Below are 27,132 nucleotides of genomic sequence, written 5' to 3'. Positions count from 1 at the left end.
CCTGCACGTCCCGCAGGTGCTGCGCCGTCGCCATAGCCCCGCCGCCGCGGTCCCCGCCGCCGCTTTGCCATTAACTCGTGCAAGAAGGGGGGGATAATGCAAAAATCTTCCCTCTTGCCCCCCTGCCCCGTCCTGTCCCCAGGGTCCCAGGCGTCGGCCGGGCCCGGGGAGGCCACGTGCGCGGCACCGGCTGCCGCACGCTGCGGCCGGCCCCTCGCACGTGGGGCTGGGGGTCCTGGCAGGGGTTTGGGGGGCTGCGCCGGGGACCCGCACCCACGCCGCGCACGCACCCCTGCGCCCTCCGTCCTGGGCGCTGGCGAGGCCGCGCGGCGTCCCTGGCTCCGGTGCAGCCGCACCGGGAAGCGCGGTGGGAGCGGGAAAGGTTTCTGAGAAACGGCCCCGCGGCGTTGAATCATGCCGGGCCTCCCTGCGGTTTCCCCCTGCTCTCACCTCCCGGGCGCAGTCACGCCAGGCGCCCACACGCGAGCACCCTGCACCCAGCCCGGGGGGCGGCACAGGCTCTGCCCCCCCCCCGCCCCCCCGAGCTGGAGGGGAGCCCCCGGGCAGCGCAGGGCGCTGGGGTCCCCCGACACACCCGCGCCCGGTGCCTGGCCTGCAGCCATCCTGCACCCACCATGTACGCCGCACCCAGCACCCCCGCACCCACCCTGCACCCAGCAGCCCTGCGCCCTGCACCCGCCGCGCCCCCTCTGACCGCACCACGCACCCTTTGCACCCGGCTGCCGTCCCTGCACCGGCTCCTGCACCCGCTGCACCCAGCGCTGCCGCCGAGCTGCCAGCACGGGGCCCTGCAGCCCCCCCGTGGTGCCCCCGTGCCGGGGGGCTCGGGGCAGCAGAGGGGTGACACGGTGCACCGCGCGGGACCCCCCCCGCCACGGAGCATTGCCGACCCCACGGCGGAGCCCGGGGGAAGGGGACACGGCCGTCGCCGGGGCCCAGGGGTGTCACATGCCCGCAGGTGCAGGGGGCCAGGGGCTCTGGGGGTCCCCAGGGAGCGGGAGGCAGGCGGGGGGCAGCTGCCAGCCCTTCCCAGCCCCGTCACGGCCGCTGCGCTCTCGGAGGAAGCCGCTCAGCTTTTTCACCCGGCGCTGGTTAAAAATACCACTCCCGATTTTAATACAGCGGCGGCGGGTGCTATTTCGGGCCAGGAGCAGGAAGCGAAACCCTGCGCGGGTCCCGGCCCCCTTGCCCCCCGCCTCCGAGCTGCCCCCCGAGGCGAGCCGGGCGGCCGCGCCGACGCAGCGCCCGGAGCGCCCGGGGGCCGCGGGGGCTATTTGAAGCCCAGCAGCCGGGTGCCCTCCTTCACCTTCTGGGCCTTCCAGCGCAGCAGGCGGATGGCGCGGAGGCTGAGCCGCAGCACCGCGTCGTACTTGAACACCAGCTTGTAGAAAGTGTTGGTCATGAGGGCGCCGCTGGGGTCGGCGTGCTTCAGCGCGGCCATCGGCGTGTACGCCACGTTGGTCTGGTGCCGGAAGGGCGGCTGGGCCGCCTCGATCACCCGCAGCGTGTGCTGCACGTGGGGACATGACTGTCCCCTTCCTGTCCCCATCCCCTCCTCATGCCCATCCCATCTCCATTCCCATCCCATCCCCTTTCCATCCTACTGCATCTCATCCCCATCTCCAACTCCATCCCCAACCCCATTCCCATCCCATCCTGTCCCCATCCCATCTCCTTCCCATCCCATCCCATCCCATCTCATCTCCTTCTCATCCCATCCCATCCCATTCCAACCCAACCCATCCCCATCCCATCCCATCACTATCTCCACCCCATCCCATCCCATCTCCTTCCCATCCCTATCCCATCCCTATCCCATCACATCCCCATCCCCATCCCATCCCCATCCCATCCCCATCCCTATCCCATCCCCTTCCCATCCCTATCCCATCCCTATCCCATCACATCCCCATCCCCATCCCATCCCCATCCCATCCCCATCCCTATCCCATCCCATCCCATCCCATGCCATCCCTGTCTCCACCCCATCCCATGCCATCTCCTTCCCATCCCTATCCCCATCCCCATCCCATCCCACCCCATCCCATCCTGTCCCCGTTCCCAGCTGGGCTCAGCCCCATCAGGATGGAGCTCGGAGGGCAGGAGCTGTCGGGGCGAGCCCCCTGCCCCGCTGCCGGCCGGGGGGGTCACTGTTCCTCGTTAGGGCTAATTGAAGCCTCTCCAGACAGCCCAGCCCAGCCAGGGGCTGCCAGGCCGGGGGCGGGAGGAGGGCAGCCCCCAGCCCGGCGGGGCCACCCACGCGCCGTCACCTCCGCGATGTCCTCGGGGGTCTGGCCCAGGCTGGCGAAGACGTCCTTGGAGTTCCTCAGGTAGAGGTTGGTGAAGATGTCGGCTGTCTCGGGGTCGGTCCGCGAGTAGTCGGCGCGTTCGGCTTCCTCGTACACCTTCGCCTCGAACTCCGTCGTCACCGGCCCCGGCTCCACCAGGCTGATCCTGCCCGGGGATGGGGCGCTGGGCACACCGGCACCCCCCCGCCCCGCCACCCTGGGGGGCTGCGCCGGCCGCCGGCCCCCGGCACTCACGCCACGTTGAAGCGCAGCGCCTGCACCACCAGGCTCTCGCAGAAACCCTCCACCGCGAACTTGGAGGCCGCGTAGATGTCGTTGAAGACGATGCCTGGACAGGCGGGGGGTCCCGGTCAGGGCTGGGGCGGGGGGCTGTTCCCCCCGGGGCACCCCGTGTCCCCCTACCCTGCAGGCCCATGATGCTGCTGATGACGACGATGTGGCCCCCGCGGCGCCGCTTCATGTCGGGCAGCACCTCCTTGACCAGGCGGACGAGGCCGAAGAAGTTGGTGTCCATCAGGCTCTGCATGGCCGCCAGGCTCTGGCACTCCAGGGGTCCCACCATGCCCACCCCGGCGTTGCTGACTGCGGGCGCTGGGCGTCAACGGGGCGTCCCCTGTGCAGGGGGGGGTCCCGCGCCCCATGCTCGGAGGGTCCCCGGTGCTCGGAGGGTCCCCGGTGCTCGGGGGGTCCCCGGTGCTCAGGGTGTCCCCGGCACGGAGGGTCCCCGGCGCGGGCGCCGCGGGGACGCGGTGGCAGGGGGGTCCCGGGGCTCACCCAGGACGTCGACGTGGCGCCCGGGGATGCTGTCGAGGCAGGCGCGGATGGAGCCCTCGTCGCAGACGTCCAGCTGCTTGATCTCCAGCGTCCGGCCCAGCGCCGGCCCCGCCGCCGCCACCAGCGCCCCGCTCCTGCCCACGTTCCTCATGGTGGCGATGACTGGGGGCGGAGGCGGCTCAGCCCCGCGCGGGGTCTCCCCCGCGAACGGGGGGTCCCCCCGCCGCCCCGCTCACCTCGGAAGCGGCGCTGCTTGTCCCGTGCCAGCCGGACGGCCAGCGCCAGCCCGATGCCGGAGGAGCAGCCGGTGATCAGCACCGTCTTGGGAGGCATGGTGCGGCCGCAGCCCCGCTCCCCGGGCCCCCGCCTTTAATAGCAGCTGGCCTGGCCCCGGCCCCCCCAAATCCGGGCCCCTAATCCCCCCCCCCCAGCTAATCCCACTGGGATTTGCCAGCGGCCGCGTGGCTGAGCCGCACGTGGTGCCCGGCGCGCACAGAGGGGCCTTTGTGCAGGACGCGGGGCACCGCGGGGACATGGCGGGCCGCGGGGACGCTGCCGGCGGCGCGCCTGCCGGCGGCGGGGGGCTGTGGGCGCGGACCCCCCGGCACCCCGGCGTTCCCTCGAGCGGGGACGAGGCGGGGGCTCTGAAAAAATAACCTTTATTCTCGTCGGTACAAAACTCGTCACAGTTCGACTGGCCTCGCGGGGACGGGGGGGCGCGGTGGCGGGTACCCCCCCACCCCCCCGGACCCCGCTCCTGGGGCTGGGGACCCCCAACCCACCTGGCCCAGGGCTGAGGGGTGCCGGGGCCCCCCAGGGACACTTGGGGCTGGTGCTGCGGCGGGGGGGAGAAAGTGCTTGAGTGGGGGGGGCCCGGCGGCGCCAGCACCCCGGGACCCCGCGGGCACGGCTGGCGTGAAGGCGCAGGGCGGGCTGGCGGTGGAGGAGCCATCCTCAACCCTGTGCTTGCCGCGCTGAGCTGGCCACGATCCTGACGCCCTGTGCCAGGTCGTGCCGGGCTGTGCCAGGCTGCGCCAGGCTGTGCCAAGCCGTGCCAGGCTGCGCCAAACCATGCCGGCAGTGCCAGGCTGCGCCAGGCTGTGCCAAGCCGTGCCAAGCCGTGCCAGGCTGTGCCAAACCATGCCGGCAGTGCCAGGCTGTGCCAAGACGTGCCGGGCTGTGCCAAGCCACACCGTGCCGTGCCGGCGACGCCACACGGTGCGGGCGGTGCCGGATCAGAGGGCCACGCAGGTGCAGTAGTGCCGCAGCTTGCAGGGCAGGATGCCGCGGTTGATCTGGTGAAACTCCACGAGCTGGATGAGGTCGGCGAAGCGGGTCTGCCCGTCGTCCATGGTGAAGTAGAGCCGTCCCTCCTCCTCGCTCTGCCGGGGGCGGTGGGTCAGGCCCTCGCCCCCCCGGCCCCCCCGGCCCCCCGTGCCCCGGCCGCCGCCGCCGGCACTCACCGGCAGGATGAGATAGTGTTTGACTCTCTGCAGGTGGCACAGGGACAGGACGAAGCCCTTGGGGTTGCGCTGGCTCTCCCGCACCAGGAAGACACTGCGAGCCCCGGGGGGGGGTCACCGCTGGCCCCGGGCCCCTCTGCTGCCCCTGTGTCAGTCCCGGGGTCCCGGGTACCCCCCCCAAACCCTGGGGTCCTGTACCCCCAGGAGCCCGGGATCCCCCTGGGACCCCCACCCACAAACCCCAGGCTCCCGCACCCCTGGGGGCTGCACATCCCCTGCAAACCCTGGGGGGTCTCAACCCCCCCGGGATCCCCTGCCCCCCCCGGCAAGTCCCCCTCCACGTCCCCGGGGTCCTGCCTCACCGCACGAACCGCAGGGCCCTGTAACCCCAGGGATCACCTACCTGCCGGGGCTCCCACGTGCCCGCCATGAGCCCCGGGGTCCCCCACCCGCCGGGGTCCCCCACCCCCCCAGGGTCCCCGTACCCGTCCACCAAGCCCTGACGGCCGATGAGCTGCTGGGTGTCCTCCCGGGAGATGCGCCCGTGGAACCAGGGCTGGGTGCGGTGGATGGCTGCGGGGAGACGGGTGTCAGGCCGGGGGAGAGCCCCCGCCCGCGGCAGGGACCCCTCCTCGGCACAACCCGGCTCTGCCGGGAGGGACCCCGTGGCTGGGTGCCGCTCACCGGTGCTGAGCGGGGAGCTCTGGCAGGCTGCCGGCAGGCTGTACCGGTGCGTCGTCTTCTTCTGGCCGCGCAAAGCAAGGAGCGGGCGTTAGGGTGGGCTCAGGGGGACCCCCTCCTCGCACCCCTGCGCCCCATCTCACCCTCCAGGCCTGCGCCTCCTCCAGGGCCGCCGTCAGCACCTCGCTGGGGTTCTCGATCACCCGGCCCGTGCACCCCGAGAAGTCCATGGCCACCAGCGCGTTGTCCGAGACGCTTCGCTGCGGGGGCACGGGGGGGGGTGTCACCGGGGGCTCCCCACGGGACGGGGGCTGGGGGGGGGGCGTCACTCACCAGGGGCGTGGGGCCGATCCAGGGGGGCTGGCTCAGCCGCGCCTGCGCTTGCTGGTAGTTGCGGTAGAGCTGCATGCCGTACTGGGGGAACAGCCCCGTGAGCTGGGGGGGGGCCCACGGGCGGGGTGGGGGAGCACCCGCCTGGCGTGGGGCCGGCGACCGCCGCATCCGCCCGCCGCAGGGACAGGGACGACGTCTACCCCGCGGGGGGACGGGGACACCCATCCCGCGTCTTTTCCCGCGCAGGGGTGGGGACACGGCCCCGGCACCCCCCGGCACCCCCGGCACCCCCGGCACCCCCGGCACGGGGCCGGTGACACGGCGGCGGGGCCGGGGCTCACCTTGAAGAGGCGGAAAGCCGCCATCCAGCAGCTCCGGCTCTGCTCGTCCTCGCTGCAGAGCAGCTTCAGGCCCTTCGCGCCGCCCCGCACCTTGCAGGGCTGTGGGGAGAGGCCAGAGCCATCGCGGGGCAGCCCCGGCCAGCTCTCGGGGGGCAGAGACCCCTCGGCAGAGGAGGGCACACGGAAGGACCGGGACCCCCGGCCCCCAGCCGCGCGGGGACATCCCCACCTTGATGCAGAAGCCGAACTCGGTGGGCGTCCCGTAGTGCTTCTTGCCCTGCGTCACGTAGTAGATGTTGGACTCGGTGAGGTCAGCGAAGTACTGGAGGTGCCGGGGGTCCTGGGGGGGGGGGGCGTCAGGGCTGGCCCCGCCGCACCCCCGGCCGTGCTCCCACCCGCGCCCTCACCTTGGAGGTGCCCTTGGTGGAATAGTAGAGCCCCGAGCGGCGCAGGGAGAAGTGGAAACGCTTCCAGACCTTGCGCCCGGCCTCCCGCAGCTGCAGGAAGCCCTGGACCTCGGGGCAGCTCCCGGAGTTGAGGAAGTTCTGCGAGAGACGAGGGCTGAGGGGCACGGCGGGGTCCCCATGGCACGGCGGGGTCCCCAAGGCACGGCGGGGTCCCCATGGCTCAGCGGGGTCCCCAGAGCACGGTGGTGTCCCCATGGCACAGTGAGGTTCCCATGGCTCAGTGGGGTTCCCATGGCTCAGTGGGGTTCCCATGGCTCAGCGGGGTCCCCAGGGCATGGCGGGGTCCCCAAGGCACGGCGGGGTCCCCATGGCTCAGCAGGGTCCCCATGGCACGGCAGGGTCCCCATGGCATGGCGGGGTCCCCAGGGCGCAGCGGGGTCCCCATGGCACGGCAGGGTCCCCATGGCACGGCGGGGTCCCCATGGCATGGCGGGGTCCCCATGGCTCAGCAGGGTCCCCATGGCACAGCGGGGTCCCCAGGGCACGGCAGGGTCCCCAGGGCGCAGCGGAGTCCCCAGGGCATGGCAGGGTCCCCATGGCACGGCGGGGTCCCCAGGGCGCGGCGGGGTCCCCATGGCTCAGCGGGGTCCCCATGGCACGGCGGGGTCCCCATGGCTCAGCGGGGTCCCCATGGCACGGCGGGGTCCCCAGGGCGCGGCGGGGTCCCCAGGGCGCGGCGGGGTCCCCATGGCTCAGCGGGGTCCCCATGGCACGGCGGGGTCCCCAGGGCGCGGCGGGGTCCCCATGGCTCAGCGGGGTCCCCAGGGCACGGCAGGGTCCCCAAGGCTCGGCGGGGTCTCCAGGGCACGGCGGGGTCCCCAGGGCGCGGCGGGGCGCGGCGGCCCGGTACCTGGATGAGCTCGGAGTGTGCCATGCTCTTGTTCGCCTCCAGGCAGCTGGACACCATCACCTCGGGGAAGAGGGACTGCTGGGGGGCAGGGGGGTCAGCACAGACCCACGGGGTGCTCAGGGTCCCCGTGGGGCGTACGGGTCCCCGAGGGGCGCCTGGGTCCCCGCGGGCTTTGCTCCGGCCTCCACGTACCGCGTTGCTCTTGAAGAGCTCGTACTTGGCGAAGTTCTTGCGGAAGACGAAGCGGCTGTCGGCGCCCGGGGGCCAGGAGCTCTGCACCTCCACCACCGACTCGTGGTCCTCCAGGCACCGCTCTGGGGGGGCACGGGGCTCAGTGGGGCGGCCGCGGGGCCCGGCGCCGCGCCGCGCCGCGCCGCGCCGCGCCGGCGGCTCACCCAGGGCCAGGTGCTGGTGCAGCTCCACCAGGGCCCAGCTGTGGTCCTGCAGCGCCCGCGTCCTCCGCACCAGCGTCTCGCAGAGCTGCCGCGCCGTGGTCCCCGCCGACGCCTCCAGCGAGCGGCACGCGCCGTCCTCGCCGAACACCTTCACCACCTGCCGGCACGCGCCAGGGCGGGCGTCAGGGCCCCCGGCGGGAGGGGACCCCGCGCCCCCGGGGGCCGAGCCCCCTCTCCCCAGCCCTCTGCCCCCCGACTCACGTGGGAGGCGCCTTCGCGGGGGGGGCCCTGCCCCAGGGCCGGGCTGCTGAGGATGGGCGAGTTGGAGGGGCTGCAGAGCTCGGGGAAGGGGTTGGGGATGCTGGGCAGCGACGAGGCGCGCGGCTCCTCCTCCGGCAGCTGCCGGCTGCGGGCAGAGAGGGGCTGAGCTCCCTCAGACCCCCCGGCACCGGCTCCTGTGCCCCCAGCCCCACGCCTGTGCCCCCCCCCCAATCCACCGGGATGCGGGGTCAGGCCCCCCACCCACCTGCTGCCGTGGATGAAGAGGGGCTGGGAGCGTTTGACCTCGGGCGGCCCCTCGCCCCCGTCCCGCTCGCCGGGGACCCCCTCCTGCTCCGCGCCGCCCGGCCCGGGGGGCTCCCGGAGGCTGCTCTGCTGCGCCCCCCCGTCCATGGCATTATCTGGGGGCAGAGAGCGGGTCCTGCACACTCGGGGCTCCGGCCCCGGGGGTCCGCGGCCGCCTGTGGGCCCGGGCTCCACGTGGGCCGCGTGCCTCCAGCCGCCGCCGCGCCGGCGCAGGCGGCCGCTGCCACGGCGCTGCCAGGGGCTGCCCACCCTTGGCAGCCGTCTGGGTGGTGTTTTGCCGGCGCCCAGACAAGCGGTGAGTCAGGGTGCGGCAGCGTGACTCAGCACCGCCCCGCCCGGCCCCCTGCACCCCGCGGGGGTCCGGCCGAGCCCCAGGTGGTTGCCAAGGGTCGGGGTGTCCCATCCCTCCAGCCCCGTCCCAGTGCAGGAGCCGGGAGACAGGAGCGTGAGCCCGGAGGTGAGCACAGCCCCCTACGAGACAACCGAGAATCCCCCAGCATCCCCACACGGGACCCTTTCCGGTGCCCCCACGTCACCACTGGGAGCCTGGTGGCACCAGGAGACACCAACAGAACCAGGCTGGGGCCGGCGGAGTTGAGTTGGGCTGAGCCAAATTGGGCCAAAGTGAGCTGGGCTAAGCTGGGCTGAGCTGGGCTGAGCCAGGCTGAGCCGTGCCGGGCTGAGCCATGCTGGGCTGAGCCATGCCGGGCTGAGCCATGCCAGGCTGAACTGTACTGGGCTGACCTTTGCCAGGCTGAGCTTTGCCAGGCTGAGCCATGCCAGGCTGAGCCATGCCGGGCTGAGCCGTGCCGGGCTGAATTTTGCCAGGCTGAGCTTTGCCAGGCTGAGCCATGCCAGGCTGAGCTGTGCCGGGCTGAGCCATGCCGGGCTGAGCCGTGCTGGGCTGAACTGTACTGGGCCAAGCTTTGCCAGGCTGAGCTTTGCCAGGCTGAGCCATGCCAGGCTGAGCCGTGCCGCGCTGAGCCGTGCCGGACTGAGCCGTGCCGGGCTGAGCCGCGGAGGGCGAGCGCGGCGCCGGCGGGAGCAGGAAGCGGAGTGTGGCGGCGGCCCAGCCCAGACACCTCCTCAGGTCCGGCCAAACCAGTTCTGGCGGCCACTCCCAGCTCCACCTCACCGTGCTGGCATCCGGGCCGGGGCGGCCGCGCCGGCAGGCCGGGGGCGAGGGAGCCGGCGCCCGCGCCCGCCGTGGGAACTGCCCCAAGCCCGCCTGCCGGCGCGGCCCCCCACACTGCAGCGTCACCCCTCGTCCCCGCCCGGCTGCCGGTGCCTGGTGCCGGCACCCACACGGTGCCACGGCGTTCGGGGGGCGCGTGGACACCGGCCAGCGCTCTGGTTTTGGCCCCAAAACGATTCTGTGGGATGTGCAGGGCGCTGGGCCAGCCCTGGCGCGGCACGGCTCGGCACGGCACGGCACGGCTCGGCACGGCTCGGCATGGCCGGCCCCGCTGCTGGTCGCCTGGGCCAAGCAGGGGCAGGCGCAGCCCGGCCATGGCGGCGTGTGGCCGTCCAGCACGTGGCACACGTAACACACGCGCGGCAGCGCGGCGGCAGCGCTCGGTGGCCGCGGGCACGCGCGCAGCAGGCTCTGCCGTTCCCGGGATGCCGCGCAGGGCCGGGTTAATCATTCACCCCCTGCCCGTCCCCGTCCCCCGCCTCCCGGCCAGCTCGGGGTCCAAGTCCATGGCCGGGCAGGACCGATGCCATCACGCGGCTGCCACCACCATCCCCATCCCACCCCGTCCCCGCCTCGTCCCCGTCCCTGCCCCGGTCGTCACCGGCACACGCCCTCTGCTCCGTGCCCGCTCCCCTGCCCCGGCTGCGCCGGGGGGGCCGGGCCGGGGTCTCCCTGCCTGGCCAGGCCCCGGGGTGAGCCCAGGGACACGGGGGACAGCCAGGGGTCATGTGGGGTGACGCTGCCCATGGTGGGACGTGGCGCAGGGCCACCCCAAGCCACACAGGGGACACCGGAGGGGCTGATGGGGGATGTGACAGACGGGGACCCCATAGGGCCCTGGGACAGTGGCACAGCCCTGCCATCAACCCGCCAGCCCATCACCGTGGCCTCAGGTCACCCCGATGCCAGCCCTGTCCTGGTGGCTGCGATGGGGCTCTGGTGGGGTAGTGGTGATGGTGGGGGGACACGGGGTGTCTCTGGGATCTGGGACAAACAGAGGGGAGGGGTCTTGGGGCTGCGGGGGCAAGGGGACCAGAGCCACCAGGGTCATGGGTCAGGGGGACCAGGGCCACTGCGTTTAGAGGACAAGATCCCAGGGCCACCAACATTAAGGGATGGGATCCCAGGGACACCAAGTTTAAGGGGTGGGGTCCCAGGGCCAGCAGAACTGTGGGGCAGGGGGGCTGGGGGATGTTGAGGAGATGGGATGGGGTCACAGGGCCACCAAGGCTACAGGAAGGGCCCCAGGGCCACCAGTGTTATGGCATGGGGTCCCCGGGCCACCAGGATTAGGGGACAGGATCCCGGGGTCACCAGGGGTATGGGATGGGGTCCCAGGGCCACCAGGATTAGGGGACAGGATCCCGGGGTCACCAGGGGTATGGGATGGGGTCCCAGGGCCACCAGGATTAGGGGACAGGATCCCGGGGTCACCAGGGGTATGGGATGGGGTCCCAGGGCCACCAGGATTAGGGGACAGGATCCCGGGGTCACCAGGGGTATGGGATGGGGTCCCAGGGCCACCAGGATTAGGGGACAGGATCCCAGGGTCACCAGGGCTATGGGATGGGGTCCCAGGGCCACCAGGATTAGGGGACAGGGTCCCAGGGCCACCAGGGCTAAGGGATGGGATCCCAGGGCCCCCAGCTGTGGGTGCCGAGGCGGTGGGACAGGGCTCCCTGGAGCACGGGAGCTGCAGGGCAGGGGGTGCGGAGGCTGCGGGGTGGCGGCGGCGGTGAGGCCGTGCCGGGGCGGCAGAGGAGGAGGAGGAAGAGCCGGGAGGAAGGTGGGAGGGAAGGGGCGGGGGCGCAGCGGGGGGCTGGGGTCACGCCGGCGAGATGGGGCCGACATCTCGGGATGGCCAGCAGCCCCACGGTGCGGGGGACCCCCACCCCGGCCCCGCTCCTACCTGCAGGCGCCCGCCGCGTCCCGCCACCCTCCCGCCGGACCGGGGATTCCTGTTCTCCCCGGCTTTATCTACCTGCGCCAGCTCCCGCCCCCGCCTGACATCATGCCGCCCCGGGCCGGCCGCCCGGCACCCGGCCCCCCACGTCAGCCAGGGGTGCCCCCCAGCCCCCCGGCCCCGGGATGGGGCATCCAGCCTGGCTCCGTGCCAGCGCGGGGGGGACCAAGCCCCTCGAACCCACGTCCCACGACCCCGCGGTGGTGATGGGGAGTTTCCCAGAATGCACTGGGGTGACCCCAGGAGCAGCCGAGCTGGGGGGCAGAGCTGGGGGGGACCCAGGGCCCCGTGGCTGTGCCGGGGGTGTGGGTCCAGCACGGCCCGGCACAGCACAGCCCCCGCCCAGGGGTCCCCGGCCCCAGGCTGTGGGGTTGGGTCAGGGCTCCCCTGGGACCCCACACGTGGGGGGCTGGAAGGGTCCCATGGGGTGGGGGGTCCCACAGGGTCAGCCCAGGGACTGGGGCAGGTGGGGACCCCGTGGGGTGCGGGGTTCTCATGGGGGTCTCATGCAGGCGGCAGAGTCCCCTGGGGTTTGGAGGGGTGTGGGGACGCCATGGAGGGGGGGCTATGGGACAGGGGGGCAGTGGGAGATGTGGGGGTCCCTTAGGGGATCTGTGGGGGTCCCATGGGGACAGTGGGTGGGATCCCTTGAAGGTCTCCATGGGTGCTACAGGGGGTCTCCATGGGGGCTGCGGGTGTCCTCATGGGGCTATGGGGGACCCTGTGGGGAAATGAGTGTGTCCCTGGGTGCTGTGGGAGTATCCGTGTGATGGTGGCAGCCCCGTGGGGCCTGTGGGTGGTCCTGTGGGGTCTGTGGGTGACGCCATAGGGGGTGTGGATGTCCCCATAGGGGAGGTGTGTGTCCCCATGGGGTGCGTGGGGTGCCATGGGGCCACAGAGTCCCCAGAGGGGTCCCCAGGGGGGGCTCAGGGGGTCCCTGTGTTGGATACCGAGGGCCCCATGGGGGTCCCATGGGTCTGTGGGTGATCCCCTAAGGTCTGTGCGGGTCCCAAGGCCCTATAGGACTCCCACGGGAGTGTTGCGGGGGGTTAGTGGGGGGGTCCCATGAGGGGCAGTGGGGGTCCTATGGGTCTGTGGGGATCTCCGTGGCACTATAGACCTCCCACGGGGGTCGGTGGGTGTCCCACGGGGGTCACTCCAAGTCCCCACGGCCACCTGTGCGGGTCCCGCGGGGGTCGGTGCGGGTCCCCGCGGGCTCCGTGGGGACCCGACGGGCGGGAGCGGCTCCGCCGCTGTGCGCTCCTCCCGCCAGCAGGTGGCGCGGCGCGACCCGCCCAGAGCAGACGAGAGGCGCGGTGCCGCGCGGCCGGAAGGGCCGCGTCACGTGGCAGAACCCGGAAGCGGCGGGCGAGCGGCGGGGCCGGCGGCGATGAGCGGTGTGTCCGAGGCGGCGGCTGGGGCCGAGGGCGAGCGGCGGGTCCGCATCGTCGTGGAGTACTGGTGAGCGCCGCGCCGGGACCGAGCTCCTTCCTCTGGTGTCGCTCCGCCGCCGGCGGGCGGTTGCGGCGGCGCCGAGGGTGAAGAACCGGCGGGAACGAGGTGGCCGAGGGACCTTCAGGGGTGTGAGGGTCCCGGAGGGTCTGGGGAGGGGGATGCTGGGGCCCCAGGAGCAGCAACTGGGGGATCTGGGACGGGGCATGCGGGGTGCTGGCAGGGTTTCAGGCGTGGGGGGGGTGAGGGGGGGCGATGGAGCGGGGGGCTCCGCGGGTTGGGGGGAGTTGGAGTGCACGGGAGTAGGTGGGTTGCAGGGGAATGGGCTAGGAGGGGGCTGGGTGGTGTGGGGAGCTCGATAATGTAGGGCCTGGGAGGCTCCTGGGGAGGAGTGAGAGGGTGCAGTGGGGTAGGAGAGATTTGGGGGTGCAGGGGGTGGGGGCCTGTTGTGGAGGATGTGGGAGTACAGGCAGTGGCAGGGGAGGTGAATGCTGGGGGGCTGCTTAGTTTGGGGCAGGGTTGGATGGGGAGTGTCTGGGCGAGGGGTGCTGTCAGGGACTCCCTGCGGCAAGGCCCCAGCCCTCACCCGCTTCTCCTCACACCCAGCGAGCCCTGTGGCTTCGAGCCCACATACCAGGAACTGGCAAGCGCTGTGAAAGAGGAGTACCCCGACATTGAGATCGAGTCCAGGCTGGGGGGCACAGGTAAGGGCCCGCGACAGCCCTGCTGCGGCCAGCGCCGTGCAGGGGTTGCTGCTGGGTGCACTGCGCTTGGGGTGACCCTGACCGGCCCCGGTGTGGTGCTCTGTGTCAGCCCTGTCTTTGGGGTGGGCAGCGGGGCTGAGCTGGTGTAAACTTTGCAGTGAGGCTGGGGGGCTTGTACCCCACTCGTCTGAGCAATGCTTATTGTAGGGGCTGCCCCTCACCGAGGTGTTGGGGTGCAGAGACTGTGGAGCCTGGGAGTCTGCCAGGAGCAAGGCAGGAGCCCCCCAAGCTCTTCGGGAGTGCACCGTGTGCTCTGCCAGCCCAGTCCTGCTGCTGGGGGTAGGGCCTGGGGGTACCACTGCAGCATTTCTGCCTCCCGGACGCTTGTGCCAGGCATCGGTGTGGCAGGAATGGCTGCAGGACAGGTGTGGGGCTTGGGTGGCACCGTACAGGGCAGGAGCACAGCATATGGCTCGGCTCTGTATGCTTTCAAGGTGCCTTCGAGATTGAGATCAACGGGCAGCTGGTCTTCTCCAAGCTGGAGAACGGAGGCTTTCCCTACGAGAAGGATGTAAGTACCTGGCCCTGCAGGGTCCTTGCATCAGCCAGGCTGGTGGCCTCAGGGAGATTTGATTTTGCAGCGAGCTCCCCTGTGACCATTTTTTCCCTCAACATCTCCATTTCATCACCCACCAGCTCTGCCTGAGCTCCGGTGATGCCTCACGATCCCATTGGGCGTTGTCTCCCTTCCTGCCGCCCTGCTGGGACACGCTCCAGGTCCTGCTGCAGTACGGTGCAAGCCTGAGCTGCTGCTCGTGTGGGAAGAGTGGGGACGGTTCTTGGAGCTCTGCCTTGGCGTGGCTGTGATTTGAGCCCGTGGCACTGTCTGACTTCCATGCGTTGTGTATGAGTGCTCCCGACCGCTGCATCCCCACTCCGAGCACTCCTTCCCCTGCCAGACCTGGCAGCGAGGCTGGCCCAGAGCGTGACCCCCTCCCCTCTGTCTCCTCAGCTGATCGAAGCGATTCGCAGAGCGAGGAATGGGGAACCGCTGGAGAAAATCACCAACAGCCGCCCCCCCTGTGTCATCCTGTAGCCCCGCACCCAGCTGGGGAGTCCCCACGCCCGCCAGCCAGCTCCTGGCCCCCTTGGCGTCTCCCCACTTCGCTCCTCGCCGCCTTCGTTAGCTTCCTGCATGCCTGGGGGACCGAGGATGTCAGGGGAATGTGAGAGCATAAGGAGCCTCCTGGGGAATTGGAGGTGAGGGCTGGGATGGGCAGAGCTGTGGTACTGGTGTCACTGGGCTGGCCGTGCTGGGGGGGGCTGTTGTGGCCCGTCCCTTTGGGTCGCATCTCCGCCACGCTTGACTCGCTGTGGGGTGTAGCCGTGGTGTGGGCTGGCTGCTGCTGTGCCTGCCTTTGCCTTCCCCCTTCCTCTGCGCTTGCCTCTCCGCAGCGCCCAGCAGCGCAGGGGTTCTCCCCTCTCTCAGCCGCTGGGGATTTGGGAGCCCCCCACAAATGCTCTGCCCAGCCTTCGGGGGAGCCAGGCCGGGCGTTGGAAGGGACCCTGCAGCTCCAGCCCTCCCAGCAGGTTAATGCAAAAATCACTCGCTGTAAACTTGAGCGTGATTTGTTAATGATTAAAGCCTCTCCTGTCACTGTTTAAACCGGTGCGAGGGCAGTGGGGACCGGCTGCCCCGGCCGGGCATGGGAACCCCGGCTTGGCTCCGTCCCCACGGCCAAGAGGTTTATTTAACAGCCGCAAGCATCCCCCACCTCCCCGTTCTCAGGCTCTCAGCTCTCGCTTTCCGCCTGGAATGACTCTGCCCTTCGCCACAGGGCGGCTGAGCCAGCGGAGGGGCCCCCCTATTTATTCTATACTGTGTATAAACCCAATGGCCCGGTGCTGAATAAAGGACAGAGGAGAACGTGGCCCCGCTCATGTCCCTCGAGGACGGGGGTGGGACGCAGCACCAAGGTGCAAAAGCGGGGTCAGATCAGGTCCCGTTTCCTGCCTGCCCTGCCCTTGGTCGGCAGCCAGGCAGGATCAGGACTTTTACCCTCCAGGTAAGCGGGTCCTGCCCTTCGCTGCCTGCTCGGGTGGTGGCAGCTGAGGCCAGGAGGGAAGGGACACGATGGTGCCCGGGAGACGGAGCTGGCTCCCCTGCACCAGCGACGGAGAAGAGGGAACCACACAGACAAGGAGAGTAGAAAAAAAAACCAATGTACAATTATCAAATATACATCTCGGTGCGATACAGTCGGCTTCAAAAGAATCCAGGAGGAGCTGGGACGCGAGCCCAGCATCCGCCTGCTCTCAGTGCAAGTCTGTGTGTCCCGGCGCAGCGGGGGCCCCGGGGGAGGAGGGTGGCAGCGGTGGTGACGTTTGCGGGACAGCCCTGGAGCAGCGGTTGGTGGCGGAGGGGCCTTTGGGGTGATGGTGGCAGGCTGTCCTTCTCCGTGCGATGCTGGGGCCCAGCTCCCCGGGCTGCTCCTGGTCGCGGTGTGAGCACCGTCCAGCTCAGCGCAGCTTGTGGGTCACCCCCACCAGTGCCCAGCTCTGGCACGCAGGGTGACCCCTCTCCGGCGCCACACAGGCTGCCGCGCTGTCCCACAGCGTCCTGGGCTCTCCCAGCCATCCGTGGCTGGCGTCGCCCCGCGGCATTTAGCGCGGATGCCACCAGGCGGAGGGGACAGCCGCTGGCCCCACGTCCGCGGCTCGCCGTGCCATCCCTCCCCAAGCTGCCTCGGCGAAGTGGGGGGGTCTCTCCACGGCCCGGCCCTACACGGCCGCGTCATCAGGGCTGGCCAGGCCGAGGTACTCGGGGTTCTCGGCCGTGGGTGTCGTGCCGGGGCCGCCCTCGGGGCCACTGGCCTTGGGGGGGTCCTGGTTCCAGTAGTAGGGGTTGTCGAAGGCCTGGCTGAAGGGGCCGGGGGCGGGCGGGCCGGGGGGTGCCAGGTACTCGGGGTTCTCCACGGCGTGTCCGAAGGGCCCCGGGAAGGGGTGCTTGGCTTCCTTGATGAGCCCGTTCTTACCCTGGTGCCCCTTGGGCTTGTCCGGTGGGGACGGGGGTGCGCGGGGGTGCCGGGGCGGGGACCGCCGCTCCCCGGCCTGGTTCACGTACTCTGCGGGGACGAGGGCTGCGTCAGGGGCCACCGTGGCCGGGCTGGGTGATGGGGCGGGCGGGCAGCCCCCGGGGAGGGTGCGTGCGCTCGGCCACCCCCCACTCCTGCAGGGTCCCGCCGTCCCTTCCCTACCTGGCATGGTGGTGCGGGGGGCTGGGGCGGTGAAGCCCTCGGGGTCCAGACCCTCGCTCTCCTCGGCCACCAGCCCGGTGGGATCCTCACTGTACCGCGGCAGGGCACTGGGCTCCCGCGCCGACGGGCTCTGCAGGGCCCCCTTGGCGCCGCCGTCCCCCTCCAGTGCCTCCGGCACGGGGCCCTCCGGCCCCTCCGCCAGGCCCTGGGTGGGGAAGGGGAAGGCAGCCAAGCCCTCGCCCTCCTCTGCGTCGGCCGGGGTCTCCGCCGTGCTCTGGGTGCAGGAACGGGCACGGGGTTGGGCGCTTGCAGCCTATGCTGAGGCCCCCGTGCCGGTGCCCGCAGACAGGGTCCCCAGGCAGCACAGGGGAGGCTTTGCACCCCGTGTTCCCCCAGCGTGGACATGGCTGCAGCCTTGCTGAGCCCCGGGCTGCCCTGGCACTGGGGACCCCCTGCCTCTGCCAGAAAAGGGGGGCTCCCGCCTAGGCCCCCCATCCTACCTACCCGTGTGGAGGAGATGCGGCTGCGGTAGGTGGTGGAGGTCTCGGCGCTGAAGAAGCCCTGGTGAGGGACCAGGTACTCCTCGGCGTCCACCAGGTCATCCATGTCCTCCTCCTCGAGCAGGGCGCGGTAGAAGGTGCTGTCGATGGAGCCGGGCAGCCCGACCATGTCGTTCTGGGGGTGAGGGCAGCGGTCAGTGCCTGTGCTGGGGCGCTGGCAGGGGCGCAGGACCCCGGGGACCCACGTACCTGGATGACCACGAAGCGCTGGGGGTCCCGGGCCATGCGGGAGAATTCGGTGACCAGCTCCCGAAACTTGGGCCGGCACTCGGAGTCGATCATCCAGCCTGGGGCAGAGCCGGGTGCCGTCAGGGCCGGGAGCGAGGTGCCACCACAGTGCCCCGTCCCCAGGCCGTGTCCTCGTCCCCCGCCCCGTACATTTCACCATGATCATGTAGACGTCGATGGTGCAGATGGGCGGCTGCGGCAGCCTCTCGCCCTTCTCCAGCAGGTCGGGGATCTCCCGGGCGGGGATCCCGTCGTAGGGTTTTGCCCCGAAGGTCATCAGCTCCCAGACGGTGACGCCTGGGGGGACGGGGACGGGGCTGAGCGGTGCCCCAGCTCCCCCCGCGCACCACCCCGGTGCCGAGCCCGGGGATGCGGCTGCCCCGACGTACCGTAGCTCCAGACATCGCTCTGGTGCGTGAAGCGCCGGCGGAGGATGGACTCCAGCGCCATCCACTTGATGGGGACCTGGGACGGGGCAGACGGAGAGGTGAGCAGGACTGGGGGGGCCTGGCTGTCCCCAGGGGGGAGCATTGTGGTCCCTGCGTCCCCGAGCCGCACCTTGCCGCCATCGGCGTGGTACTCGGTCTCGTCGATGTCGAGCAGCCGGGCCAGCCCGAAGTCGGTGATCTTGACATGGTTGGGGCTCTTGACGAGGACGTTGCGAGCGGCCAGGTCCCGGTGCACCAGCCGCACCTCCTCCAGGTAACTCATCCCCTGAGGGTGGCATGGTCAGGCTGGCCCTGGTCCCCCACAGTGCCCCGCCCCGGCCCCCCCAGACCCCCCATCCTACCTTGGCAATCTGCACACACCAGTTGAGCAGGTCCTGGGAGCCGATGCGGTCCTTGTTCTCCCGCACGTAGTCCAGGAGGCAGCCGTAGGGCATCAGCTGCGTCACCAGCTGCACTGTGGAGGTCAGGCAGATGCCCAGCAGCCGGGACACGTAGGGGCTGCCCACCCCTGCCATCACGTAGGCCTCCTGCGGGCAGGGTTGGGGGGCTGTCAGGCCGGGCGGGGGCTGCTGCCGGCACCGCTCGCCCACCGGCACCGCTGGCACACTCACGTCCAGGATCTCCTTGTTGGCCTTGGGCGACGTGTTCTCCCGCAAGACCTTGATGGCCACCGGGATCTTCACGCTCTCCCCATCAGGGATCCAGATGCCCTGGGAGGGAGAACACGGGTCAGGGGGTGTGGAGCGGGGAGGGTCCCAGCCCGCTGGCAGTGCCCCCCCCACACCTTATAGACGGTGCCAAAAGCGCCGGAGCCCAAGACTTTCACTTTCTTGAGCTCCGTCTCCTTGAGGATCCGCATCTGGGCCTGGTTGGGGAGGGCCCCGCTGGGCGTCAGCGGCTCCACCAGCTGCGGGCACAGAGGGGTGAGGGGGGCCGGGGCCGGGCTCCTGGCACCCCCCCGGCGCTTGGGGGTCCGACCCCCGGGGAGAGCCGTGGGTGCCGGCGTCCCCACCTCGGTCTCCTGCAGCAGGCGCCGCATGGTGTGCTTCCGCTCCTGCTGCCGCCGGCGCTTGACGCAGACGACGGTGATGAGCAGGAGGACGACGACCAGCAGAGCCCCCACCACGCCGGCGATGATGGACGTCACCTGGCTGCGGGACAGGAGGTGACAGGGGTGAGGGAGGTGGTGACAGGGTGGGGGTCCCGGCCGGAGGAGCCCCCCCAGCACCCAGAGGGGTGGGGGTCGGGGTGGGGGTCAGGGTGGCACAGGGCGCCCGCGCTCGTACCTTGGCTTCTGGTCCACAGGACAGCCGTCCTCGTCCCGGATCGTGCACCTGGGGACACAGAGCGCCGCAGCCCCCGGTCAGCAGCCCCCCCGCGACCCCCTGCCCGTGCCCGGCCGGACACGCCCCCCCCCCCCGCCCCGACTCACGAGTGGGTGCAGTTGGTGGGGCAGAGCTGGCAGACGCCGTCTTCATCCGGGTACTTCCAGACGGGCACGAAGGAGGCGTCCGCCTTCACCCCGCTGGGGCACCGCCGCACGCACTGCTGCGCGTCCTTGTAGTGCGCGCAAGCCACGCACTGATCCGCCTCCTGCGGCAGGGGGGCGGTGAGGGACCCCGACGCCCGGGGCCACCCCCCGCCCCGCGCCCCCCGTCCTCACCGATCCAAAGCAGGTCTCGGTGCCGTTCTGGGGCTGGCACTCGGGGTGGCAGGGCAGGCACCGCGTCCCGTTGGCGTGCTCCCGGACGGCTCTGCGGGGCGAAGGGACCGCGGGCTGGGTGCAGGGAAGGGCTCCCGGACCCCCCCACCCCTGCAGCGGGTGGGGAGGGGGCTCTGCCCGCCGTCCCCGGGGCTCGCCGCTCACCCGTCCAGGAGGTTGCAGGAGGCGACGCACTCCTGGCCGCGCAGGAACCGCTCGCAGGCGACGCACTGGGTCGGGCCGGGACCCCAGCAGTGCCCGTGGGCGCAGAGGTGGAAGCAGACCAGCCCCTCGCTCTCTGCAGGGCGGCACCGTCAGCAGCGCGGGGGTCCGCCAGCTCCCCCCCCCGACCCCCCCTCGGTCCCCGGTGGGCGCTGCTTACCGCACTGCTCGGGGGGCTTGTTGTGGGTCTGGAAGAGGCGCTGGCGGGGGTTGCGGAAGATGCTGTCCCAGGGCACCTTCTGGAGGAAGCAGAGCTGGGGGTTGTGGTGGACGAGCACCATCCCGCTGCTGATCTCCTGCAGGGCGCGGAGCCCCAGCGCCCGCACCGCCAGGTCCCGCAGCGTCAGCGAGTAGGCGCCGCTGCCGAGACACGGCCGGGTGAGCGCGCGCGGACCTCCCCCCGCGTCCCCGCGTCCCCGTCCCCGCGTCCCCGCTCACTTGTGCAGCACGCGGCCCCGGATGACCCGCAGGTTTTGGAAGACGCCCAGGTCCTGCAGGCCGGGCGCCCAGGCGGCGATGTAGAGGAAGCCTGCGGGGAGCCCAGCGTCACCACCCCACGCCCGCCCCGTGGCCGAAGCCCCCGGTCCCCGGCTCCGCCGGCTCTCACCCGTCAGCTCCTCCAGGCTCTCGAAGATCCGCAGCAGTTTGGGGTCCAGGGGCGGCGTGTTGGTGCTGGGGTCCCTGCCAGGGACGGGAGGGAGGTTGCGAGGAGGGTCCCGGCGGCCGCCCACGGGCTCGGGGTGGGGACGAGCAACTCACCCGGTGAAGGTCTCGGGCAGGAAGGCCAGGCTGCCGAAGATCTTGGTGCAGCCGGCGAAGTGCTGGATGTTGGAGGCGTTCACGGCGCGGACGCCCTTGAGGAAATCCACGCCCAGCCCGTAGCACACTGCGGGGGCACAGCAAGGCTGGGACCCCTGCTCCCCCCCCCAAAACATTCACCGCTCCTGCCCCGCCGACCATGGAGGGACCCCCACCAAGGGTATAGCCAGCACCCCCATGCACCCCCGGGGTCCCCCAGAGCCCCCCGCCGGCGCGGGGGGCCGCTCACCCTCCGGGCAGGGCTTGCTGCACTTCTCGCACTTCTGGACGTTGTTGACGGTGACCTCCTGGCTGTTCTGGGGGCACACGAGGGTGCAAGACCCCACCTCCGTCGCAAGGTAGTTATCTGGGGGGGGGGGGCAGAGGGGGCTCAGGGCCACGGCGGCTCGGCACCGGACCCCCCCGCCGGCGCGGTACGCACAGGGACACTGGCTGACGCAGCTGGCGCCGAAGGTGTAGCGCCCGTCGCGGTTGGGCACCGACTCGAAGGTGTCCGAGTTGTAGATGACAAGAGGGGGACAGTGCAGCTCGCAGATCCCGCTCCGGTTGAAGTTCAGGCACGCCTGGGAGGGGACCGCGGCCGGCGTGAGACCCCAGCATCCCCCCCCGGGCCGCCCCCGCGCCCCGTCCCCGGTGCGCACCAGGCAGTCGGAGTGCTTGGGGCCGGTGCAGCCGGCGGCGCACTGCTCGTGGCAGCAGTCCGTCGGCTTCGTGCCCTTGCAGCGCGGGCAGCCGTGGCAGATGCTGTTGGTCACTGGATGGGGGAGAGGGATGCCGTGGGGATGGGGACCCCGCCGGCTCCCCCCCGGCGGGGTTCCCAGGGTAGGGATCTGTGGGGGCAAGGATCCCCAGGGCAGTGATTCGGGGTGTCTCTGGGGCAGTGATTTGGGTGCCAATTAGGGGTCAGAGGGGCAGAGACTGGGGGGGACAAGTGCAGGTCTACACAGCAGGCATTTTGGGGAGCCGGGGGGGGGGTCAGGCAAGTGGGAGGTCCAGGGGGTCTCTGAGGCTTGGATTTAGGTGGGAAGTAGGTGTCAATGGGACAGGAACAAGCAGAGAGAGGAAAGGGGGGTCCCTATTTTGGAGGGCCCTGCGGGACAGGGGTTTTGGGGTCCCTGGGAGGGCAGGGCTGGCTGCAGCCCCCTACTCACGCGTCTGGCAGTCCTGCGGCCCCTCGCCCCAGCAGTGCCCCTCGGCACAGAGCGCCCGGCAGTCGGGACCTGTGCCGGGAGAAGCCGTGAGTGGGCGATGCCGTGGGGGCCAGCAACCCCCCTCCCCGGGTGCAACCCCCCCGGCCCGGGTGCCGGTGCTCACAGCTGCGGCTGCGGGTGCTCTCCACCTGGGTCTCGCCGCGGAGCTCGTTGTGTCGGTGGAAGATGTCGGACCAGAGGATGGTCTCCTGGAAGCAGAGCTGGGGGTTCCTCTCGATGCGCACCCCTCCCTTCAGGATCTCTGTGGGGGGACGGGCGGGGGGCTCAGCACGGGGACTCCCAGTCCTGTACGGGGACCTGCTGCCCCGTGGGGGGGATCCAGCCCCGGGCAGGGACTAGCCAGGGCCAGTAGCCCTGTGCACCCACGCCAGGCAGGAGCCGGCAGCTCCCGGCCCCAGGAGCGGCAACCCGCAGCCCCGAGCACCCCGTGCCGGGCGCGACCACCCCGGGAAGGGGTCCCTGACCTGTGAGGTGCCGCATGCCGAGCTGGCGCAGCCCCGGCGTGCCGGCGGGGCCGGCGTTGCCCACCACGGCCAGGGCGTAACGTTCCTGGAAGAGCTGCGTCCCCCGGATGATGCGCAGGCTCTGCAGCTCCAGCCGGCTCACTTGGTTCTCCGCGATCAGCACGTAGCCCTGCACCTCCTTGATGTCCTGGGGATGTGGGGCCGGGGGTGAGGGGCCGGCTGGACCCCCGCCGTGCCCGCCCCGGGGTGTTCCCACCCTGCACACCTTGAGGAAGGCGGTGTCGGCATCGGGGGGCAGGTAGGTCAGCTCCAGGTTGCCCTGCACCACCTGGCAGCCCTGGTAGAGGTGCCGCAGGGTCTCGTAGTGGCTTTCGGGGCTGGAGGGACGCAGCAGCTTCATGTCGGTCCCCGTGCAGACTGCGGGGACGGAGCGGGAGCTCAGCGGGTCCCCTCGCTCAGCCCGGCCTCGCCCTCGCGCGAAACCGAGCCGGCAGCGGCACCGGCCTCCGCAGGAAGTGCCGCGGATCCGGTGGCGCCCGTTTATCTCCGGGGGCTGCTCCCAACAGCTTCCGATGGGCTTCCTGGATCGCCGCTCCCGCCCCGGCACGCGGCAAAGCTGCTCCCGCTTTGGCACCGGCACCGGCCCCACACGAGGGACAGCCGTCCGCCAACGTCGCCCCGTGCCCGCGGTGGGCGTCGGGTGCTGCCGGGGGCTGGGCTGGGACCTACAGAGCCGGCCGTGCGGCGCTGGGGGCCGGAGCGGGGGCCGCAGGCAGGAATGCTCTGCCCACGCCGGCGGGGGGGCCACGCTGAGACAAGACCCGATTGTTGAGCGGCGACGGCTGCCGGAGCCCGGCCGGCCCCATCCCACGGGGGGCTGCTGGCCGGGGGACCATCCCCAGGGCATCGGGGTGGGCGGGGGGTGCAGGGTGGGAGGCTCAGGAGCCCACCCTGGGCCCCAGGCCGGGCGGGTGAGTCACGGCCGCGGGTGGCACGGGGCCCCCAGCCGCCCGCTCCCAGCAGGAACCGCCTTTTCAGGTCGGGCGTGTTTGGGGAGCAGCGGTGACGCAGGGCTGGCGGGCACGGCCCAGCCCCGGCGCGCCCGCGGCCCCCGGCGCCCCGCCACCGTGCCGAGACACACACACCCCCCCCCCAGACCCCAGCCCAGCTCTGTCCCCGGCGTCGGCCCCAGCGCCACCAGCCCTGAGCCGCCACCGGCTCCTCTGCGGGCACGGGGCAGGGGGACACGGAGGCGCACGGGGGTCGGGATGCCGTGCCCAGCCCTCCACCCAGGGCAGGGGTTTGGCGTCCCGTCCCTGGCTGGAGTGGGCTGCCGGCCGCGCCGTGGCTGAGTGACAGCCCCCAGTGCCGGCAGCTGCCTGCACGGCCTCATGGCTGGGGGACCAGGCTGGCAGCCGCCGCCTCTGCCTGCTCCAGGGCCGCCGAGCCAGGGAGAGCCCCCAGGCATGGCCAGCGAGGGGGGAGCCCCCCGAATTTGGGGTTCGGCTCTCACCCCACCACAGTGGCCTCGGTTGTGCAGTGGAGGGTCCCCCCAGGAGGAGACCACTCTGCTGCGGTAGGCGGCCAAGGCTCAAGGTCTGCCCTGCGCCTGCCCCACGGCGCGGGCAGAGGATGCCACGGGCTTTCCCAGGGCGAAGGGCAGGCGGGATGGGCGAGCGGTGGTGGCAGGGCCAGATCCTGGTGGGGTCCCAGCTCTGTCCCGTGGGCTTCGGCCCTGCCTGCTCCTCCAGGGTCGCTGGCCAGGAGGGGCAGGCAATGACCCACCCCGCCTGGCTCGCTCCGGCAGGCAGTGCTGCCACAGATCGCCCCGTCTGCCCGCAGGCAGCTGCTGAGGTGTCTGGCAAAGCCCATCAGCCATGGGGCTGCCCCGGCTCCGATGCTCCCCGAGCTGGGGCCACCGGTCATCCCCTCCTGGCCAGCACAGGGATCTGGCATCAGGGACAGGTTGGGGCTGTGGGGACACACCGGTGTCCCCCCATCCCGGAGCCGGGAGCTCCCCCAGCACAGACCCTCTGAGCGGGGTGAGCCATGGGGTGCCAAGAGTGGAAGGCACCCAGCGAGTCCCCACATCCCTGCCCTGCCCACCACCCTGCACCGGCTCAGCCCCACCGGGCGTTTGCTTCCCAAACCCTCCCCGGTGCCCGACCTGCCTCCCCGATGTGGGGCTGCGCGGAGGCAGCAGGCAGGCCCGGGGCAGGCAGTGGGGTCAAAGCCCGCCGGTCGCTTTTGGGACTACTGCTGCCCACCTCGGGGCCACTAGCCCTGTCCCCTCCCCGTCCCTGTCCCCTGCCCGCCCCGTCCCCGCGTGCCCGGCCGAGGCCTTGGGACAGGCAGAGCAGGCAGCGCAGGCAGGGCTCCTGCCCGGGCTGCTCCCGCGCCCTCCCCGGCCGCTCTCCCGGGCTGGGCAGGGTGCGGCACGTCGAGAATGTGGATGGGAGCGACGGGGACGCACCCACCCACCCACCCACCCGCTCTGTGGGGCACCGCGCCTGCCCCAGCACCCCGCGGCTGCCTACCCCGCGCCCCGAAACTTCCCCGTGGCTCCGGGAAGGGAACCCCGGGAAGTTGGGGTCCTCCCCCGTCCCCGCTTCCCCGGGCGTTACCGAGCCCTGGGAGCGGCTGCAGCCGGGGGCGTCCCGTTCGGGGCGGCACCGGGTCCCCCAAACAACTCCCGGGGCAGCGGACCCGGGGCGCGTCCCGCTCGGAGGGGGCCGGGGGGCGGCGGGCAGGGCAGCCCCGTCCGGCCCAGCGCCTCCCAGTCCAGCCCAGTCCGGCCCACGGCCCCTGCGGGCGATCGCGGCGCGGGGCCGCCGGGGACGTGCTGCCCGCGGCGGGGAGAACCGAGCGGACCGAGAGGGCACCGGGGAGGGACTGGGAGGACGGACCGGCCACTTTCAGCCGAGCAGCCCCCGGGCACACCGGGGCCCCCCGGTCCCGGCGCCGGGCGCTCTCGTGCAAAACTTTGCGCAAAGTCCCGCCGCCGCCGTCGCGGGTTCCCTCCCGCGGCCCGGTGCCCCCCCCCCGCTCCCCGGTGTCCCGGTGCGGTCGGACCCACCTTCGGCGGCGGCGGCGGGGCAGAGGGCGGCGAGCAGCAGCCCGGCGCAGAGGCAGCCTCCGGCGGGGATCATGGTGCTGAGCGCGGGCCGCGGCCCTCGGCCCCGCCGGCCGCTCCGGGAAAGTTTGCGGTGCGGAGCCGCCGCCTCCCGCCGCTCCCGGGCTCCGCCTCACGGGGCCGCGCCGCGCTCCCGGCCCCGAGCAAGGGCGCGCCGCCCCCCCCACACCGCGCGCTCCCGCCGCCCCCGCGCGCGTTCCCGCCTCCCCGGGATCCCTCGCCCCCCGCCCTCAGGGAGCACCGGGACACACACACACACACACACACACCCCCCCGCTCCGCAGCACCCACCCGTGCTCCCGGGGTCCGGCTGCAGGCAGGGGTGTGCGGAGGCTTCGCCGTGGGTCGGGGGGGGGGGGACGAGCCCCGTCCCGTCACCTGCCCCACCGGGGCTGCGGCGGTCACCGGTGCAGGGGAAGGGGGACGGTAACGCCGCTCCTGGGCCTGGGGGGGGGCCAGTCCCGGGGGGAGGGGGCACAGGGACGCTCCAGGGCATAGGCGCAGCCCAGCAGCATTCCGTGGGTCCCCAGCGAGGTAGCCCGGAGCCGGCGGTTGTCCCCCACCCAGGGCACAAGCCACCCGTGCACCTTCGTCTGCTGCCCTGGGTGCCCGGGGGGTCCCCCCGGAGCATCGCAACCCACGATGCAGTCCCCGCGCACGCTCAGCCCCATCCGGACCCCCGGCCAGGCAGAGCGGGGGGTCGCGGCCAGGAGCAGCTGAGCCGGGGGGCCATGACCCTGTGTGGGGCTGGTTCTCCCCACCATGTCCCACCATGTCCCCACCGTGGCCACCCGCAGCCCCGAGAATGGGACCCCAGAGCCGGGGGGCCGGGGCCCCCGCTTGCCCAGGGGTGACGGCTCCACAGGGACAGGAGCAGGGAGCCAGCCCGTCACTGTCACCCCAAGCCAGCACAGTGGCTGCCCCGAGGGAAGGCCCAGCGGGGCCGGGGGCTGCATGCCCCCCTCGTCCCCCCCATCCCCAGCCATTGGCACCCCACGGGAGGGCGGCCGCCTCAGGGTCCTCGTCCCACGGCCCCCGCCCAGGGTCTCGCATGGCCGGGGCCTGCGCAGCCCACGCCGGAGCGAAGGCAGACCAGTGCCGCCATCGCCCCCCGGGCCCTGGCCTGGTCCCGAGCCCCCCAGGTCGCCGGGGTCCCCACACCCCCTGTGCCCGAGTGGGGGGATATATCCCATGAGCCTCTGCAGAGGGTGCCCGCGGGGATATATCCCATGAGCCTCCCACCCTGGGGGACTGTATCCCATCATCCCCGCGGGCAGCGGAGGCGCTATATCCCATGGTGCACCGCGCCGCCCATTTCCGGGGTGGGCCGGAAGCGGTGGGGCCGGGCCGGGCGGCGATGGCGGCCGGCGGCGCGGCGCGGGCCGCGCTGCTGCTGCTGCTGGGGGCAGCGGCGGCGCCGGGCCCGGCCCGGGGCTCGCAGGGGGACCGGGAGCCGCTGTACCGCGAGTGCCTGGGCCGCTGCGAGCGGCAGAACTGCTCGGGGGCGGCGCTGCGGCACTTCCGCTCCCGCCAGCCGCTCTACATGGGCCTGAC

The 27,132-nt window shown here is 72.2% G+C and overlaps 4 protein-coding genes across 4 annotated transcripts; 1 reads left to right on the top strand and 3 right to left on the bottom strand.

Annotated features, from left to right (window-relative positions):
• Positions 1 to 1,291: 1,291 nt before the first annotated feature.
• Positions 1,292 to 3,437, bottom strand: LOC309413344 (retinol dehydrogenase 8-like; the record flags this gene model as incomplete). The annotated part of the gene is made up of 6 exons (XM_082010465.1): positions 1,292 to 1,531; positions 2,292 to 2,475; positions 2,565 to 2,658; positions 2,733 to 2,912; positions 3,105 to 3,266; positions 3,341 to 3,437. The coding sequence occupies 6 exons, from the start codon at positions 3,435 to 3,437 to the stop codon at positions 1,292 to 1,294; spliced, it is 957 nt and encodes a 318-aa protein (XP_081866591.1).
• Positions 3,438 to 4,339: 902 nt separating this feature from the next.
• On the bottom strand, positions 4,340 to 8,323 carry GRB7 (growth factor receptor bound protein 7; the record flags this gene model as incomplete). Its single annotated transcript, XM_082010434.1, has 14 exons — positions 8,161 to 8,323; positions 7,896 to 8,040; positions 7,635 to 7,791; positions 7,432 to 7,553; positions 7,240 to 7,317; positions 6,330 to 6,467; positions 6,152 to 6,262; positions 5,923 to 6,021; positions 5,582 to 5,662; positions 5,392 to 5,508; positions 5,252 to 5,312; positions 5,053 to 5,140; positions 4,568 to 4,661; positions 4,340 to 4,486 (listed from the first exon to the last, which is right to left on the bottom strand). Exons 1-14 carry the CDS (start codon positions 8,304 to 8,306, stop codon positions 4,340 to 4,342), a joined length of 1,584 nt encoding a protein of 527 aa, XP_081866560.1. The 5' UTR covers positions 8,307 to 8,323.
• Positions 8,324 to 12,767: 4,444 nt separating this feature from the next.
• Positions 12,768 to 14,629, top strand: MIEN1 (migration and invasion enhancer 1; the record flags this gene model as incomplete). The annotated part of the gene is made up of 4 exons (XM_082010706.1): positions 12,768 to 12,838; positions 13,436 to 13,533; positions 14,028 to 14,104; positions 14,546 to 14,629. The coding sequence occupies 4 exons, from the start codon at positions 12,768 to 12,770 to the stop codon at positions 14,627 to 14,629; spliced, it is 330 nt and encodes a 109-aa protein (XP_081866832.1).
• Positions 14,630 to 16,071: 1,442 nt separating this feature from the next.
• Positions 16,072 to 22,862, bottom strand: ERBB2 (erb-b2 receptor tyrosine kinase 2). The gene is made up of 26 exons (XM_082010416.1): positions 22,711 to 22,862; positions 22,446 to 22,632; positions 22,085 to 22,222; positions 21,922 to 21,990; positions 21,412 to 21,524; positions 21,192 to 21,333; positions 21,000 to 21,116; positions 20,711 to 20,837; positions 20,559 to 20,632; positions 20,390 to 20,480; positions 20,112 to 20,311; positions 19,895 to 20,027; positions 19,691 to 19,781; positions 19,460 to 19,620; positions 19,314 to 19,361; positions 19,040 to 19,178; positions 18,812 to 18,934; positions 18,639 to 18,737; positions 18,369 to 18,554; positions 18,137 to 18,292; positions 17,968 to 18,043; positions 17,729 to 17,875; positions 17,540 to 17,637; positions 17,295 to 17,465; positions 16,791 to 17,064; positions 16,072 to 16,658 (listed from the first exon to the last, which is right to left on the bottom strand). The coding sequence occupies exons 1-26, from the start codon at positions 22,843 to 22,845 to the stop codon at positions 16,315 to 16,317; spliced, it is 3,639 nt and encodes a 1,212-aa protein (XP_081866542.1). The 5' UTR covers positions 22,846 to 22,862; the 3' UTR covers positions 16,072 to 16,314.
• Between the last annotated feature and the right edge of the window lie 4,270 nt (positions 22,863 to 27,132).

The sequence above is a fragment of the Phaethon aethereus genome, assembly GCF_964289735.1.
Source record: "Phaethon aethereus genome assembly, chromosome: 25".
NCBI classification, from domain to species: domain Eukaryota; kingdom Metazoa; phylum Chordata; class Aves; order Phaethontiformes; family Phaethontidae; genus Phaethon; species Phaethon aethereus.
The sequence above is the reverse complement of the archived record's forward strand: the minus strand, read 5'-3'. Positions and strand labels throughout refer to the sequence as shown.

What these genes read in the sequence shown, in the direction of transcription:
- ERBB2 (XM_082010416.1), bottom strand. Translation starts at nt 22,845, where the DNA reads ATGAAGCTGCTGCGTCCCTCCAGCCCCGAAAGCCACTACGAGACCCTG. An exon ending in CCGAGACCTGCTTTGGATCG is followed by an intron (nt 19,621 to 19,690) that starts GTGAGGACGGGG and finishes CCCCTGCCGCAG; the next exon opens with GAGGCGGATCAGTGCGTGGC. An exon ending in GGTGTGTGCAGATTGCCAAG is followed by an intron (nt 18,293 to 18,368) that starts GTAGGATGGGGG and finishes TGCCACCCTCAG; the next exon opens with GGGATGAGTTACCTGGAGGA.